At 45.5% G+C, this 18,599-nt stretch overlaps 1 protein-coding gene across 1 annotated transcript in view; it reads right to left on the bottom strand.

Annotated features, from left to right (window-relative positions):
• Positions 1 to 18,599, bottom strand: part of LOC126267865 (odorant receptor Or2-like) — a 95,384-nt gene that overhangs the window by 53,599 nt on the left and 23,186 nt on the right. Inside the window, exons 3-4 of the mRNA XM_049973174.1 lie at positions 11,018 to 11,254; positions 3,831 to 4,108 (exon numbers count right to left, since the gene is read on the bottom strand). Of these exons, the coding sequence (XP_049829131.1) occupies positions 3,831 to 4,108; positions 11,018 to 11,254 (515 nt within the window). The remainder of the gene's footprint in view (positions 1 to 3,830; positions 4,109 to 11,017; positions 11,255 to 18,599) is intronic.

Below are 18,599 nucleotides of genomic sequence, written 5' to 3'. Positions count from 1 at the left end.
ATGCCTGACCAAACATTGACAAAAATTCTTTGATGATTTGCTTCAACAATTGGGTGAGGACTGACTTCTGCCCACACATGCCGATTGTGAAAATTTAGAATGTGGTCTCGTTGAAACTACGCCTCATCTGTGGACAACAGCCTTGCACTAAAATTACGGTTGACACTGCGTTGAATAAGCCATTCGCAGAAGAGTACCGGTGCACGTTGAGCCGTGGCCGGCTCGTGTTGATGCTGTTTGTTCTTTGGCATTTTATCACAATCGAGTGACGTCTTATTTGTCCATGAGTTACTACCATAACAAGTTGCTGACTTGCCTCCATCAGTGGCAGCAGCAGCGCTTATCGATACTACCACTGCTGTACCATCTTTGGTGCGACCGCTACATTTTCTTGTGGTGGTGTGTGTGGCAGTCGGTCGGTTGAGACAGAGCACCGAGGAAGTCTCCACGGCATGAGGTTAGGCCGGGACCGCTGGCGGTGTGCACGCGCGGTCAGCTTGTGACGCTCTAGCTGCGAGAGCTACAAAGTTCGTTGCCCACCGAACCTGGACACTGAAGTTGAGTGATCAGTTAACCTGTTATGAAATCTCAACTGCTGCGACATCTCTTCGTTCATTGCCAGTTGTTGCTTCCTGGGCCGTTCCAGCTAGTAGCAACGTATTGTGGGCTTTCTAAATACAACTACGCACCCTCCGACTCAGAGTTGCAATGTTAAAAGTTTTGGCTGGGTTCGTTGTCTAGGGGCTGGGATAGGTAGTTGCCTCATTACAAGCCAAATACTGCTGAGTCAACAGTATGCAATATGAACAGACACATGAATCGAATGGTCACTCGACAATCGCGAATTTTGAACGTAACATAAACGTTTACAAACGAGAGATTGCAATTAAATATAATCTGCAGGTAATATCTTAACGACTTTAAGTGATGAGTACGATAGTAGGAGTACTTTTGAGAATGCGGTATGTTTCTACAAAACACTTATTGGTGTCGATGGTCCAGCAATTAAATAAAATATGAACTGAATAACAGGGAAACAATAGATTCTTACTGCACGTAATTAGTGGTGAACAACAACAAAGCTCGCGAGATATTCACTTCTAAGCGCACAGTACGTCTTCACTGTAGAAGGCACGGAAATCTCACAAGTGCACAAGTCAGCACCACCAAATATTTGTATCAGCCACGACCACGCGCAAACTGCTCCTCTCCAAGTCTCTCTCGCGACCGTGAGTCTGTCGCCATACCGACCCAGTACTTCCCGTGTCCAGTGCCGTCCTCTCCAGAACTGCCCCTGTGTCCTCTCTCGAAACGAATCTCTTCCCCACTTCCATACAGTCTCATCATTAACGAACGCTGTGATTGGTTAGAGCGCTCCCACCCTGTCTTACAGCCAATGCACACTCACGTACATAAACACATACGAAACATTGGAATTAGATTTAAATACTTGAAATTAAATAAATATTCCTACGGCTGGACCATAAACACGCTCTAGCACACATTATTAAATACATAAATGATTAAATAAATACACATCAAAAGAAAAGAAATAAAAGGTAGGTCAGGAGCCTAATGTCTCTGTTCTTTCTAAACCACACTAAATATTTAACCAGTTTCTTCATGAATAGTATATATCGGATATATACAAAGACATAGATGTATAAATATATTTATAAGGATGCTGCTACAATACTTATGGCCTGACCCGGTCGATAGTAATCGGCCACTTTGACCTCCAATAACTCATGTACTGTTTAAGTTACATGCCTTTAATTCATACTAATTTAGGTTTACACTAGAAGCTTTCTAGAGGCACATAGATCGACGAAATCGGAAGAACCGTTTAGATTTTGGAAATTCTTTGCTGGTGCTACTTGTATAATTTACCGTCAGATACTAAACCTAAAAACTAATAAAGATATGGAAAATCAGACTACACCATCAGAATTGTCGTGCAGTTAATGATAATGTGCATGTTTCTTTTTGAAGTATCATGGTTCATCTGGCTACTATTAATTTCTATACGAACAGTGAGATGTCTGCCATTAAGGTTTTACAAAGTCCGCCATCTTTGGCACTCTCGACGGGTCTCCTTCACTGTCACAAAGCACCGTCCTCGTCACAGCGGAATTCCCAGCCACGCGGCTGGACCATGCGCTGGGGCTGCACCTCACGTCCGGCTAACGTTTGCTGCCGGGCTCCGGCCTTGACGAGCGGGGCCACGCCAACCTAGAATATTTTCAGGAGGCCACTATTCGCCCTTTACCTCACAGTATAGTGTGTTGGAGTCGGCGAAATTTTGCAGCCGTTTTCCTGTATGGTCTGTAACTGTTAAATTGGTTTATACTTATCAGGAAATGCACCAGCGGTATTTTCTGCCTTGTGGCCTGCCCTGGTCATTAGCGTAGTTTTCCTGCAGTGTATTTTTCCTCGCCGTGTTGATGCTGTCCGGCACAGCATGTAGTTCTACATTCTTTTAGTTGTTTGTTCATATTTTTTTCTTAGAGTGGTTATTGTGGCTTCTCTGTTTTTAGACGCCAATTTTGAAGACGTAGTGGCGCTGGTATCTTCATCCTCGGCTGATAATTTTCATTGTTATACCATTGGTCAAGGAGAAGGGAATTGATTAGGTTGTTGGTCAGTCCTTCAGCCGTCCCTGGATCGGGTTGCCATCCACTTATTTAACCTTACTCTTGGCTGACTCTCTCAACTCACCTTACGCTACAGCTACAGCCTCAGGCCGACACTTGGAACATTTCTGAGAACCACCGTTGTGTTGGTTTTAGATTGTGATTTTCATTTTAGTCTGGAGTACTGTGGAAGTCCTTCACCCGTTTATTAATTTAGTTTGTTTTAATTTTAAAATAAGGCCTTCAGTCGACTTAAATTAAGATTTGAAGACTAATTTGTTTAAAACGAAATTTTGAAGGTTTGTTCTATTTGAAATTCTTGTTATCCAGGCCTTAAGGCTTGAGTTGTTCAATGTCCAGTGTGTGGCCTTCAACCGACTATTTACGTGAAATATTTTTTTAAGTAAGACCTTCAGCAGTGTGTATTCTTTAAAGCAGTTTTGTATAACTTGTGTTCAGGCCTCCAGCTGTTCTTGTTTTTGGTGCAGTTGCGGGCCTTCAGCACAGGGAGTATCTCAAGTTTTCTTAACTAGGCCTCCAGCCATATTATTTGATTTTAATCCTTTAAAGGCAATTTGCAATTAAGTGGATCGTAGGAAAATAAAAGTTTGTGTGTTTTGTGCAACTGACAGTAACTGATTTCGGCCCCCTCCAAAACCACTACCTGATCCGCTCTATCCTGCAAAACCAGATTCCACACGTAAATCAGCTGACTTCACACACTGTAAATGGCATGGATACAGCTGGCCCACGTGTAACACTCGACAGACAGTCATGGAGGGAAAACGAGCTGTAACATAGAAACAAAGCGTTTCCCGGCTCACGTTCATATAAAACAATTTCTTCGTCTACCGTTGAGGAATGTGTCCTGCAATTTGTGACGAACGTATTTTTGTTACACCCTATATAACTCTCTGTGCGGGACCAATCACGCCTCGAAGTTTGTTAGGTGAAGTCGTCCTATAAAAGGAAACGGACGTTCTAAATTGTATGATTCCTTTCTCTCATTCAGTATTTGTGCATAGAATTACTAGTGGAAATAACGCGTTTTGGGTTAATTTCTTCTTCTACCTTTCTTTACTGCACGAATCAAGTATTCCTTCATTGCTGTGGACTATACGACAGACCAATAAATCGATTAACAGACGGTTGATCCTGACCGCATGCATGCAAGTGGCCCGCGGCAGCGCGCTTCACCTGTCGATGTCGCAGTGGTAGCAGACGCACTCGGCCAGCCGCCGCCTCATCTGGCCCTCCACGTCTGCAGACTGGGCCGCTTCTCGTCGCTTCTCGTCGCGGCTGTCCGCCAGCCCGGGCTCTGCCTCGCCTTGAGCGCCGCACACGTTGACCAGCATGAGGTTGAGCAGCTGCAGCTGCGCCGCCTGGTAGATGATGAGCGACACGAAGAAAGCGTCCACGATGCACGAGATGAGCGCTCCACACAACAGGCCACCAGCCACCAGCGTGTACACCACCTGCAGACGGACACCGCTCCATCAGCCCTGTATCCGACTCGATTTGTTACTGCTTTGAATCTGCTCATAGGTTTTTAATATAGAACATAAATTTCTGTCAAATCTGCTTAACGAATCATTTCAAAGGTTAGTGAATCTTTTGTTTATCACCTCGCAAAAGCAAGGACATTAAACATACTTTTTGTTTGTTTTTGCGGGTACAGTCGACAAAATAAAGCTGTTGACACGAAAAATGGGTATGTCGCAAACTTGGCATTCTCAACATATACAGGCAACCAACAAATTGTGGCAAGACTTTCGCTCAGTAAATACCCACGTTGTATTATAGAGGCAACATATTACACTACTGGCCATTAATGTTGCTACACCAAGAGGAAATGCAGATGATAAACGGGTATTAACTGGACAGATATATTATACTAGAACTGACATGTGATTATAACTTCACGCAATTTGGGTGCAAAGATCCTGAGAAATATGTACCCAGAACAACCACCTCTGGCCGTAATAACGGCCTTGATACGCCTGGGCGTTAAGTCAAACACAGCTTGGATGGAGTGGACAGGTACAGCTGCCCATGCAGCTTCAGCACGATACCACAGCTTATCAAGGGTAGCGACTGGCGTATTGTGACGAGCCAGTTGCTCGGCCACCATTGACCAGACGCTTTCAGTTGGTGACAGATCTGGATAATTTGCTGGCCAGGGCAGCAATCGAACATTTACTGTATCCAGAAAGGCCCGTACAGGACCTGCAACAAGCGGTCGTGCATTATCCTGCTGAAATGTAGGGTTTCGCAGGGACTGAATGAAGGGTAGAGCCACGAGTCGTAACACATCTTAAATGTGATGTCCACTATTCAAAGTGCCGTCAATGCGAACGATAGGTGACCGAGACGTGTAACCAATGGCACCCCATACCACCACGCCGGGTGATACGCCAGTATGGCGATGACGAATACACGGTTCCAATATGCGTTCACCGCGATGTCGCCAAACACGGATGCGACCATCATGATGATGTAAACATATAAACAGAACCTGGATTCATCCGAGAGAATGACGTTTTGCCATTCGTGCACCCAGGTTTGTTCTTGAGTACACCAGCGCAGGCGCTCGTGTCTCTGATGCAGCGTCAAGGGTAACCGCAGCCATGGTCTCCGAGCTGATAGTCCATGCTGCTGCAAACGTCGTCCAACTGTTCGTGCAGATGTTTGTTGTCTCGCAAACGTCCCCATCTGTTGACTCAGGGATCGAGAGGTGGCTGCACGATCCGTAACAGCCATGCGGTTAAGATGCCTGCCATCTCGACTGCTAGTGTTACGAGGCCGTTGGGATCCAGCACGGAGTTCCGTATTACCCTCCTGAACGCACCGATTCCACATTCTGCTAACAGTCATTGGATTTCGACCAACGGGAGCAGCAATGTGGCGATACGATAAACCGCAATCGCGATAGGCTACAATACAACCTTTATCAAAGTCGGAAACGTGATGGTACGCATTCCTGCTCCTTACACGAGGCATCACAACAACGTTTCACCAGGCAAAGCCGGTCAACTGCTGTTTGTGTATGAGGAACCGTTGGAAGCTTTCCTCATGCCAGCACGTTGTAGGTGTCGCCACCGGTGCCATCCTTTTTGAATGCTCTGAAAAGCTAATCATTTGCAAATCACAGCATCTTATTTCTGTCGGTTAAATTTCAAGTCTGTAGCACGCAATCTTCGTGGTGTAGCAATCTTGATGACCAGTAGTGTACCTTACCAACGTGATGAACTACACACAATAATCTAAATTAATACCAAACATTACACGGAGAAGTATAGGATGTGCACAGCGATCGGGAAATATGTAGTGATTTGAACGGCAGCGCTAGATGCTCTTAGAAGGAACTGTTACTGTTTCTGTGTAAGTTGCTCAAGGTGTGGTCGTCATTTGTCAGAGTTCGGTCCCGACATATCGTCAATATATTTTATGCCCCGTCATCGTGCGGTCAACGCCCTTTTCCTGATAACTTTTCTTGTTTTGATGAATACAACACTGATGCACATTATTTCTAATCCTTAAGAGGGCTATTCCAGTACGAGCTAACAAACTTGAACGCTTTAAACAAATTTTATCCAAATTATTTTAAAAGGATTCGTCTTATAGGAGTAGGAGACTCTTCAAAGACCGTGGGGTTCGGAGGCTTGTCTGTTCTGTAAAGTGGGATAGATGGTGATCTGTGGCATAAGACCACAAAGCTGGAGCACGCTCAAGTATTACGGAACACACCGTACATCGAACATTGTTCAACATGCAGCTCTGCACCAGACGACCCCCATGTGTTCACATGACGATCCAACGACATCATCAATTACGGTTGCTGTGGACACGGGACTACCTTGCTTCGAGGTCGATTAATGGTAACCTGTCGGCTCTTTGAGTGAATCACTGTTTTGCTGCGGTAGGTCTATGGTCGTCTCCACAAACGCCGTAATCAAGGTGAATGGCGAGTCGAAACGTGCAGCGGGCCAAGGACACAGGTTGGTGGGAGCAGTGTTATGCTGTGGGAGACATTCTGCTGCGCTTGCATGGAACCTTTGGTATTAATCAAAGACACGGTAACAGCTGCGAAACACCAGCATCTCTTCATGCCTGATGTTCTCCCCGACAGTGAAGTCAGCATTCAGCAGTATAATTATCCACGTCCCGAAGCCACAGAGGTTTGAGGAACATTATAGTGAACTGATGTCTCGAAGATGAAATTTGTCTAATGTGTATCCTATCGAAATCATCTGGGTCGCAATGGGGCGGCATAATAGCGTACGCGAATCAGCAGCAAGATATTTACGCCAATTACATGAACTGTGGGTAGAATTCCCCATACCTTCACTAACCTACCAACAAACTGCGTGATCCCTGATTCCCTGATACGCAGAATCAGTTATGTATTTCATTCCAAAGAAGGGAAAACAAGCTATCAAACAGGTAGTCATAAAGTTTTGGGCCATCAGTGTATTATCATGAAAAAGACCCTACGATATTCAAAGACAATCACTTACTACCTTGTAAACAGTCCGTGACACGTTTATTCTCACCAAACCAACTATAGTCATGTTATATGTGCAGACGTCACAAACAGGAGATGAAGAGGTAGAAAAGTATTTGACGATATTGAACGGGTAATTCATTACGTAAACCGAGATGAAAATCTGTTAGTCACGAAGGATTGGAATGCTATTGTAGGGAAAGGAGAAGAAGAAAGGCTTACGTGAGAGTATGAGATTTGTACTAGGAACGAGAGAAATGAGGGACTAATTGCGTTCGGCAATAAATTTCAGCTAGTAATACCGAATATTGTGTTCAACGATCACAAGAAAAGGAGTTATACTTGGAAACGACTGGAAGATATCTAAAGATTTCAGTCAGATTACATCATGGCCAGGCAGAAATTTCGAAATCAGATACTAGATTATAAGGCGCACCCAGAAGCAGATATAGTCTCATATCACAATTTAATAGTGACGAAGAGCAGACGGAAGCTTAACGGAGTAGTCAGGTAGAATCAATGCGCAAAGAAGTGGGACAGAGTAGTATTACTTAATGAAGATATACGCTTGAAATTCTCTGGTGCTGAGATAAGCGATAGCTCTGTAGGAAGTTCGGTTATAGAGGAACTGACATTTCTAAAACCGGAAATCACCGAAGTTGTAAAGTATAACAGAGTTACAAAGAAGGCAACTGCGAAGAGACCATGGGTAACAGAAGAAATACTTCAGTTGATGGATGAAAGAAGGAATTACAAAAATGTTAATGGAAATTGAGGAACACGAATATACAAGTCACTTAGGAATGGAATAAATAAGCTGCATGAAATCGCGAAGCGCCGAGCGGTTTTTCGCCCCTACTGTTCAATCTGTAGATCGAAGAATCGACGACGTAAATGAAAGAATCGTTCAAAAGTGGAAGTTAAATTCACGCTGAAAGATTCACTGATGACTTTGCTATCCTTAGTGAAAGCAAGGAAGAATTACACGATCTGCTCAATGGAATTAACCGTCTAATAAGTACAGAATGTGGATGAGAGTACATAGGAGAAAGACGGAGGTAATATTAGCAGAAATCAGAATCGGTGATCACAAAGTAAGTAAATTAATTTACATAGGCCGGATAAAACCCTTGATGGACGGAGCAAGAAGGATATAAAAAAACAAATGAGTCTCGGAAAAAAATGCATTCCTGGCCAAGAGAAGACGACTAATACCAAACATAGGCCTTAATATGAGGAATAAATATCTGAGAATGTACGTTGGGAGCACAGCATTGTATGGTAGTGAACATGAACTGTCACACTTCTAATCACATTACATCCTCTCAGTTATGCGACGGGAATCAGGATTTCCTGTCAAACAGGTCACAGTACGTAGTATCTGAGTGAAAGTCATCGACTAAAACAGAAGTGATTTCTGGCTTTTCCCAAGTTAGAGTTCATGCCCTCTCCTTTTCCTTATGTGTACAGAAGATTTAGAAGGCAGTCTGAGCAGCGGTCTTAGGTTGTTTACAGATGACGCTGTCGTTTATCGTCTAGCAAAGTCATCATAACATCAAAACAAATTGCAGAAAGATGTAGAAAAGATATGTGTGCGGTACGAAATTTGGCAATTGCCCCTAATTAATGAAAAATGTGAGATCATTCACATGAGTGCTAAAAGGAACCCGTTAATCGTCGGTTACACGATAAATCAATCAAAGCTAAAGGCCGTAAATGCAACTAAGTACATAGGAGTGACAATTACGGACAACTTAAATTGGAAAGAACGCACATCCCTTTCCACTGTGTCCCGCACAATCGTGCGGGTTCGGTTATAAATTTTTCGTGGTTCAGCTACATCACGTTTCTGCGTCACTCCAGACTGCAGCGATGGTGCGAGCTCCCGGCTTCCGTTTGGCAGCCGTTTTATTTCATATTATGACCACCAGAGCGCAACATGTCATTTAAAACTTCAATGACAAGACAAAGCCATGCGTTACTGAAATAAATGCATTTTATTTTTCTACATTTCATTGATTTAAGGATAACATGCATCATTTTGGACTGAGAATGTATCACTTAAGGTGTGTAAGGTTTCTAGACACTTTCACGTAATGCTATTTGCATTTTATACATGTTTGAATTTTGGGTAGCACGATAATGCTCGTGTCTTCTTGAACAAACTGTAAATATGCGAATTTTTTCAGTATTTTACCTGATTCTACACGTAATAATGTATGGTGACTGGTACATATCAGATAACGTTTTAAGAAATTTTCTCTCAGGGTGGAAAGGGATAGAGTATAGAAATTGATACATCCAGAATAAATGCAGATGATAAACGGGTATTAATTGGACAGATATATTATACCAGAACTGATATGTGATTACATTTTCACGCAATTTGGGTGCATAGATCCTGAGAAATCAGTACCCGAAACGAACACCTCTGGCCGTAATAACGGCCTTGATACGCCTGGGCATTGAGTCAAACAGAGCGTGGATAGCGTGTACAGGTACAGCTGCCCATGCAGCTTCAACACGATACCACAGTTCATCAAGAGCAGTGAGTGGCGTATCGTAACGAGCCAGTTGCTCGGCCACCATTGACCAGACGTTTTCAGTTGGTGAGAGATCTGGAGAATGTGCTGGCCAGGGCAGCAGTCGAACATTTTCTGTACCCAGAAAGGCCTGTACAGGACCTGCATCATGCGGTCGTGCATTATCCTGCTGAAATGTAGGGTTTCGCAGGGACTGAATGAAGGGTAGAGCCACGGGTCGTAACACATCTGAAATGTAACGTCCACTGTTCAAAGTGCCGTCAATGCGAACAAGAGGTGACCGACACGTGTAATCCTACCATCACGCCGGGTGATACGCCAGTATGGCGATGACGAATACACTCTTTCAATCTGCGTTCACCGCGATGTCGCCAAACACGTATGAGACCATCATGATGGTGTAAACAGAACCTGGATTCATCCGAAAAAATGACGTTTTGCCATACGTGCACCAAGGTCTGTCGTTGTGTACACCATCGCAGGCGCTTCAGTCTGTGATGCAGCGTAAAGGGAAACCGCAGCCACGGTCTCCGAGCTGATAGTCCATGCTGCAGCAAAATTGGTCGACCTGTTCGTGCAGATGCTTGTTGTCTTGCAAACGTCCCCATCTGTTGACTCAGGGATCGAGACGCGGCTGCACGATCCGTTACAGCCATGCGGATAAGACGCCTGTCATCTTGACTGCAAGTGTTACGAGGTCATTGGGATCCAGCACGACGTTCCGTATTACCCTCCTGAACTCACGGATTCCATATTCTGCTAACAGTCATTGTATCTCGACCAACTCGAGCAGCAATGTCGCTATACGATAAACCGCATGGGCTATAGGGTACAATCCGACCTTTACCAAAGCCGGAAACGTGATGGTACTCATTTCTCCTCCTTACACGAGACACTACAATAACCTTTCACCAGGCAATCGCCGGTCAATTGCTGTTTGTGCATGAGAAATCGGTTGGAAACTTTCCTCATGTCAGCTCGTTGTAGGTGTCGCCACCGGCGCCAACCTTGTGTGGATGGCCTGAAAAGCTAATTATTTGCATATCACAGCATCGTATTCCTGTCTGTTCAATTTCGCGTCTGTAGCACGCCATCTTCGTGGTGTAGCGATTTTAATGGTCAGTAGTGTAGTAGATCCTACTCACACGAGTCTGTAACTGACTGACGTACCGAGTGATGTTTTTAACCCTCTAACAAGTTGCCAAGAGGCCAGTGTGTCGCGACATAACGCTTCCGTCTGATGAGCGAAACCTGCAGTAGTGAATTAAATTGTGTACCGCCTGTAGGTTTTTTTATCTCAATATAATGACGGTAAATGTACGAATGCCGGGAGCTACCTCGTACACGGGCGTCTGCGTGAAGGAGAAGGGGTACCAGACGTGCGCGGGCAGCCCCACGCTGTCGCGGCACTGCGCGGTGCCTCCGCAGGCGTGCGTGCGCGCGGCGGGCACCACCGCCCAGTAGAGGCAGCCGCTCAGAGCCACCAGGATGCGAGCCACCGACACGATGCGGCTCTTCAGCGCCGACCACTGGAACACGGCCGCCTTCTCCGCCCCCAGAGCGCGGCCGTACTCCTGTGGACAACGCGTTTGGTATTGCGGGCTGTGCTTCGACTTCGAGTCTCGACTACTGCTACACGGTTGTACAGAGGCTGCACAACAATATCTAAACATCAGAAACACAATACATTACCATGCCTGATACGGTGTAGGAAAAACGTTCGCACCCAAAACTGTTTCCAGTTTTCTCGGAACGGATAAGTACAGGTCCTGGGACTCTTATACCATTCTCTCTGCAAAATTACGAAGTAGTTCAGCTAACGCGGGTATCATTTTGACATTCATTGCGAGATTCCTTAGAAAATGTAGTCCATCAACAAAGGAGGTGGTTTACAAAACACTCGTTCGATCTATACTTGACTACTGCTCATCAGTGTAGGACCTGTACCAGATCGGGTTGACGGAGGAGATAGAGAAGATCCAAAGAAGAGCGGCGCGTTTCGTCACTGGGTTATTTGGTAAGCGTGATAGCGTTACGTAGATGTTTAGCAAACTCAAGTGGCAGACTCTGCAAGAGAGGCGCTCTGCATCGCGGTGTAGCTTGCTCGCCAGGTTTCGAGAGGGTGCGTTTCTGCATGAGGTATCGAATATATTGCTTACCCCTACTTATACCTCCCGAGGAGATCACGAATGTAAAATTAAGGAGATTCGATGGCGTACGGAGGCTTTCCGGCAGTCGTTCTTCCCGCGAACCATACGCGACTGGAACAGAAAAGGGAGGTAATGACACTGGCACGTAAAGTACCCTCCGCCACACACCGTTGGATGGCTTGCGGAGTATAAATGTAGATGTAGATGTAGATATTGAGGAACGACGATGGAGGTCGATATCCAACCCGCACTCTTCTCTCCAAAGTATAGGGTGCTTATAATTAAAGTCAAACTTTCAAAACGCTGTAGAAGTAACACCCCCGGTCATAATGACGTGAAACGTCAACGGAATATTATCGGAGAAGGGGGGAAACGAATGGCAGAAGAAAAAAAACTGCAAATTGATTAATGGCCCTTTGTGTGTCAGAATACGTAAGAGAAAGCCGGCCGGGGTGGCCGAGCGGTTCTAGGCGCTACAGTCTGTAAAGGTTCGAATCCAGCCTCGGGCATGGATTTGTGTGATGTCCTTAGGTTTGTTAGGTTTAAGTAGTTCTAAGTTCTAGGGGACTGATGACCACAGAAGTTAAGTCCCTTAGTGCTCAGAGCCATTATTGAACGTAAAAGGAAACACCTGCCATGCGCCTGACCCATTGAAGATGGTGTAAAAATGCCGGATACACGGCATTTCCTCGTTTCGCGTCTTCGACGTTCCCCATGACTGTGTGAGTGCAGGATCGCGCTCTGCTTGTAAGGCTGTATTACAAATTGTTCAAATGGCTCTGAGCACTATGGGACGTAACTTCTGAGGTCATCAGACCCCTATAAATTAGAACTACTTAAACCTGGCTAACCTAAGGACAGCACACACATCCATGCCCGAGGCAGGATTTGAACCTTCGAACGTAGCGGTCGGGCGGTTCCAGACTGGAGCTGTATTATAAGAATGATGACTGTGCACACGTCGCTCTGCAGAAGTTCCGAACACTGAAGGGTTTGAAAAAAGGAATTGGGCCGATAACTGCCGTGAGTCTAGAGAAAATGATTCGGAAATTCGAAAAGACGGTTTTTTTTGGCGTGCACGCTGGTAGAGGAAGGAAATGAATTGATTCGGCGTCAGAGGAAGCATTGGCCACAGCAGTACAGGGGGAGACGGGTGGTGGTTAGCAAACGTGTAGAGCACGGAGAGTTGCCCGAACATTGGACATACCAGTGAGCACGATGCGTAAAGTCCTACAATACATCCTTCTTCCATTCAAAATTACCCATGTGCACGAGTTGCTCCCTGTTGACCTGCCAGCAAGAGAGACCTTTGCTTTAGAATTTCTTGGTCGCGTGGAAGTGGACAATGACTAGCTGTGGATGATTTTATGGACACACGAACCCCACTTCCATCTGACCGGATATGTCAATAAACAGAATTGTCGAATATGGGCAACGTAAAATCCACACGCAAATCAACTAGTACCACGTCATCCTGAAAAGGTCACTCTGTGGTGCGATTTTACGGTGTCATTTGTCATAGGACCATATTTTTCGGAAGAGACAGGTACTTCCGGTCTTGTTACCTGTAACGTCACTGGTAAGCCCTATGAGTGTCTGTTGCGCTACCACGTCATTCCTGCCGTCCAACAGCGTGGCTGTGTTGATGGGATGATTTTTATGGAAGATGGCGCACCTGAGCACATTACGAATCCAGTTAAGCAGCTGCTGAAGCGCCGTTTCGGACATGCTAGAATTATCAGCCGCCATTTCCCTACAGCCTGGCCGTAACGGTCACCTGTTCTTAATCCATGTGTCTTCTGGTTGTGGGCCATCTGAAAGATGTGTTCAGTATTCCGATTGCAGACTTAGCTGCATTGAAGGCATGCACTGTGCAACACATTGTGAATGTGGCCTTGGAAACACTTTTATCAGTTATGGAGCATGTTGTTTGTCGATTTTAACTTGTTGCAGAAAACGGTGGACAGCATATTGAACATATATTGCGCCAGTACCACGGAAATTAATAATCCGATTTCAGTTTGATTAATGCCTTTTATGCGGTTTTTGGCCTCAGGACAATTAAAAACTGATTTTTTCCATCCGATGTGATATGACCTTGCCAAGGTGGATCGACTTACGTAACTAGCAGTATCACAGCTGTACACCCACGCACACTGAGTAGTACAGTTTGTTTAAAGTCAGATGTACACCTCAGGCATTGATGTATGATCCAGTTCAAATTTGCAGTCGAGCACCACTAAATTATGATGTTTACAGCGACATCTATTACTACATTATGTAACTATTTAATTTTCTTGAGTCAGACGTTTTTCTCCTTCTCCGATAATATTCCGTTGCAATTTGACATCATTCTTACCAATACTGTTATTTATACAGAGGTTTGAAAGTTTTAATTATAATCACCCTGTAGATCACAGAAACTCCATAACACTGAGATCTGGCGACTGTGGTGACAAGGCGGCTGTGACAATTCGTCCTGTTACTCACCAAACCACTCTTCGACGATACGAGTTGTGTGGGCAAGAGCTTGCTTTCTTGAAGCACAGCATCACCTTTGAGGAACAAATATTGTACAATGGGCAAGGTGTCCTCGTCCTGAGGAGTGATCAGACACACTTTTTAAACAATAAGTTGGTTAACAAAACAAAACAATTCTCAACTAAAATGTCCTGGGATGAACATCCACCAACTACACTACTGGCCATTAAAATTGCTACACTACGAAGATGAAGAACTACAGACGCGAAATTTAATCGGCAGGAAGAAGATGCTGTGATATGCAAATGACTAGCTTTTCACAGCATTCACACAAGAGTGGCGAAACCTACAACGTGCTGACATGGGGAAAATTTCTAACCGATTTCTCATACACAAACAGCAGTTGACTGGCACTGCCTGATGAAACGTTGTTGTGATGCCTCGTGTAAGGAGGAGAAATGCGTACCATCACGTTTCCGACTTGGTAATGGTCGGATTGTAGCCTATCGCGATTGCGGTTTATCGTATCGGAACATTGCTGCTCGCGTTGGTCGAGATCCAATGACTGTTAGAAGAATATGGAATCGGTGGGTTCAGGAGGGTAATACGGAACGTCGTGCTGGATCCCAACGGCATCGTATCACTAGCAGTCGAGATGACAGACATCTTATCCGCATTACTGAAACGGTTAGCGCAGCTACGTCTCGATCCCTGAGTCAACAGATGGGGACGTTTGCAAGACAACAACATCTGCACGAACAGTTCGACGACGTTTGCAGCAGCATGGACTATCAGCTCGGAGACCATGGCTGCGGTTACCCTTGACGCTGCATCACAGACTGGAGCGCCTGCGATGGTGTACTCAACGACGAACCTGGGTGCACGAGCGGCTAAACGTCATTTTTTCGGGTGAATCCAGGTTCTGTCTACAGCACCACGATGGCCGCATCCGTGTTTGGCGACATCGCGGTGAACGCACATTGGAAGCGTGTATTCGTCATCGCCATACTGGCGTACAACCTGGCGTGGTGGTACGGGGTGCCGTTTGTTACACGTCTCGGTCACCTCTTGTTCGCATTGACGGTACCATGAAAAGTGGACGTTACATTTCAGATGTGTTACTACGCGTGGCTCTACCCTCCATTCGATCCCTGCGAAACCCTGCACGACTGCATGTTGCAGGTCCTCACCAACTGAAAACGTCTGGTCAATGGTGGCCGAGCAACTGGCTCGTCACAATAAGCCAGTCACTACTCTTGACGAACTGTGGTATCGTCTTGAAGCTGCACGAGCAGCTGTACCTGTACACGCCATCCAAGCTCTGTTTGACTCAATGCCCAGACGTACCAAGGCCGTTATTATGGCCAGAGGTGGTTGTTCTGGGTACTGATTTCTCAGGATCTACGCACCCAAATTGCGTGAAAATGTAGTCACATGTCAGTTTTATTTGAATATATTTGTCCAATGAATACCGTTTTATCATCTGTATTTCTTCTTGGTGTAGCAATTTTAATGGCCAATAGTGTATATACAATAGAAATCTCTCTCCTGTGGCGTTGTCTGTGATGTGAATACACCATGAACCCTAGAGTCGTGATAGGCGGTGACGTAGAGACCTGGGACGTTAGTGTGCCGGCTTGTGGCGGCGGAGTACAGCTCGTGAAAAGCACGCTGAACTGGGCTAGGTAAGCCAGCATGGAGCGCGGGGACAGAATTTCTGGTACTGCCAAATTACAGTACTGGAACTAAACTGCGGATGTTGGCGACTTGAGGCCTCGGGTGTAAGTCTGTTCAGTGTGGCGGTGATCTAAATAGTCGGGAGCAAGTGGATATCCATGTGGCTCTGCGAGTGTACGTGACCTGGTATAGCAAAATAGTGCCTTGCCGACATCGCTCTTTTGCTGCGACAGGCACACTACCTGCCGGCGTGGTTGGCGTCCCCAGACGCTGTGGAAGTGACGAATACCTCCGTGGTAAAGAGGCCAGCTCATACGACGCACAGATCTGTTTTGTAGATAACGTCCTCCTGTAGCGGGGGCTGCTTGCACAGTATGCCTGGTGTGCAGAGGAAACGACTACGAGGCGGATCTGATCAGCAAAAATGGTCAAAAATGGTAATATAATTTTTGGTAGTAAAGTTGACCTGCAGAGGAACCGCGGCGCCAATGGAACACCACGGTATGGCTGTCCAAATCATTACCGAAACCCTGCCTCGTTTCACATTTGGGAAGAAAACTCGGTCAGACATTGCGAACAGTGTGCAACAAGACTCATACTACCGGATGACATTCTTCCGCTGTTCGATACTCCAGATTTATGACTGCCTCTTGAAAAACCAAACACTTTGGCTACATTGGTTACGGAAGCAACTAGAACATGAGCGCCAACTATCTGTGTGTTTTCTAAATCACTTCGCTCCGCCATAATGCACTCTGTTCTCACCACGGCTGATAATTGCAGCTTATTGAGGACAATAAACAGGTGCCGTTCGTCGTCAAATACAACGAGCACAAATTGTAGGCTTCCATAATACCTGTATTTATATTCAATCCTACATTTCTCACAGTGTATTTTTGTCCAACCCATGCACAGTGTTCATTATGATCATTGGCCACCATGAGACTCAGTGTCGCGTGGTGACGTGACGTGATAAGTGAGAGTATATGAGCGGAACAGAGACGAATTCTGGTGACCATACCGGACGCACCATAAAAACTCGACTTACGTACGCGATTTTGTTGGGAATGAGTATGCCGGAAACAGCGAAGCAGGTCGGTTGCTCCCGTGCTACTGTCGTAATCATCTATGAAAAGTAGTTGAAAGACTGTGAAAACACAGGTGGGCACAAAGATGTCGGACGTCGCGCGTTAGAACCCGTACATAGGAAGCTTACTAGCTCAGTGAAGCAGGATGATCTGGCGATAGAGTACAGTGCTTGCTCAGATAGAAATGTCTCCGAGCAGTTTGTTGCACATGGGATAAATGTCTAAGCTGCAAAGTTTTGTAAAATAGTACAAACACAGCTTCAATTTTTAGCTTCGCATTGCCAGTCTTAATTGGTTTTCTCAACATTATGCCATTACATTGGAAGCATGTTTATCCAATTTTTGCAAGAACTAAACAATGACGACAGGTTTTTGTGATAATTTGACTTCACTGTGACGAGATACTCCAAAATCATACAATTTCTGTTTATTTTTCATTGCTGCGATCTCTCAGCTTATGGAGTAGCTAACAATAGTGGAATTTTATTGTCTGACGTAAAGTACAGGCAATCTGATAATCCATATTTCGTGACTGAAACGATACATGGGGTTTTCGGGCGCTGATAACCGCGCAGTTGAGCGCCCCACAATCCAAACATCATCATCATCACCACTTGGGGTTTTCATTAAATAACGCAACACATTTTATTTTATGAGCCAATTTAACCGAAAAATTGTGGCATTCGTTGTGGGATATCGTGGGATGTTATCGCTTCACCTGCTACAGCTTAATAAGGTTCCGGAAAGGTGGCGGTGCCTCACGTAACCTTCAGAATGGCATCTGTAACGGAGTTGCGTTCCAAGCAGAGAGCTGCCATTTCTTCTGGCAGAAAACCAGAGCACTGCAGATATTCATGGGCGCTTGCAGAACGTCTACGAACACTAGCAGCGAACAAAATCATGGAGTCTGTCATCATTGCAACAAGGTCGTGCCCACCCGTCTGACCTTCCGCGTGCCGGCCGGCCGCATACAGCTGTGACTGCTGCAGTGTTGGAACTTACGGACTCTTTTATTCGAGATGATCGACGGACAAAATTAGAAGCTGGGCTGCTCACCTGGACGTCTTTGTGGCAATGCTGACACATTCGTCCACTAGTTGGACTATTGAAAGGTGTGTGACCAATGGGTTGCTCACCCACCCTACTCGCAATGTCCGACTTCCTTCTGTCTGAACCAACATAGAATGCACTCTGCGGGTAGCAGTACGTGGGTGTGGATGTTATTTATGCAGCAAGGCGTTGGCTCCGACGTCGACCAGTGGAGTGGTACAACGTGAGCCCTCCTAGTAATCCGTCGCATTGAACTGAGATTTTGTTCAGAAACACGGTTTTGCAGCTAAAGGAGTGGTTAATATTTGGCGGATTGGAGTCCTAAATAAAACCTGCTTGCTTTAAAAAAAATGTGTTTCATTCCTTGTTTAACGTCCCTTGCGTGTAGAGGTGGTTCAAATGGTTCAAATGGCTCTGATCACTATGGGACTGAACAGCGGAGGTCATCAGTCCCCCAGAACTTAGAACCACTT

The sequence above is a fragment of the Schistocerca gregaria genome, chromosome 4, assembly GCF_023897955.1.
Source record: "Schistocerca gregaria isolate iqSchGreg1 chromosome 4, iqSchGreg1.2, whole genome shotgun sequence".
Taxonomy (NCBI): Eukaryota; Metazoa; Arthropoda; class Insecta; order Orthoptera; family Acrididae; genus Schistocerca; species Schistocerca gregaria.
This window is presented reverse-complemented; position numbering and strand designations above follow the sequence as displayed.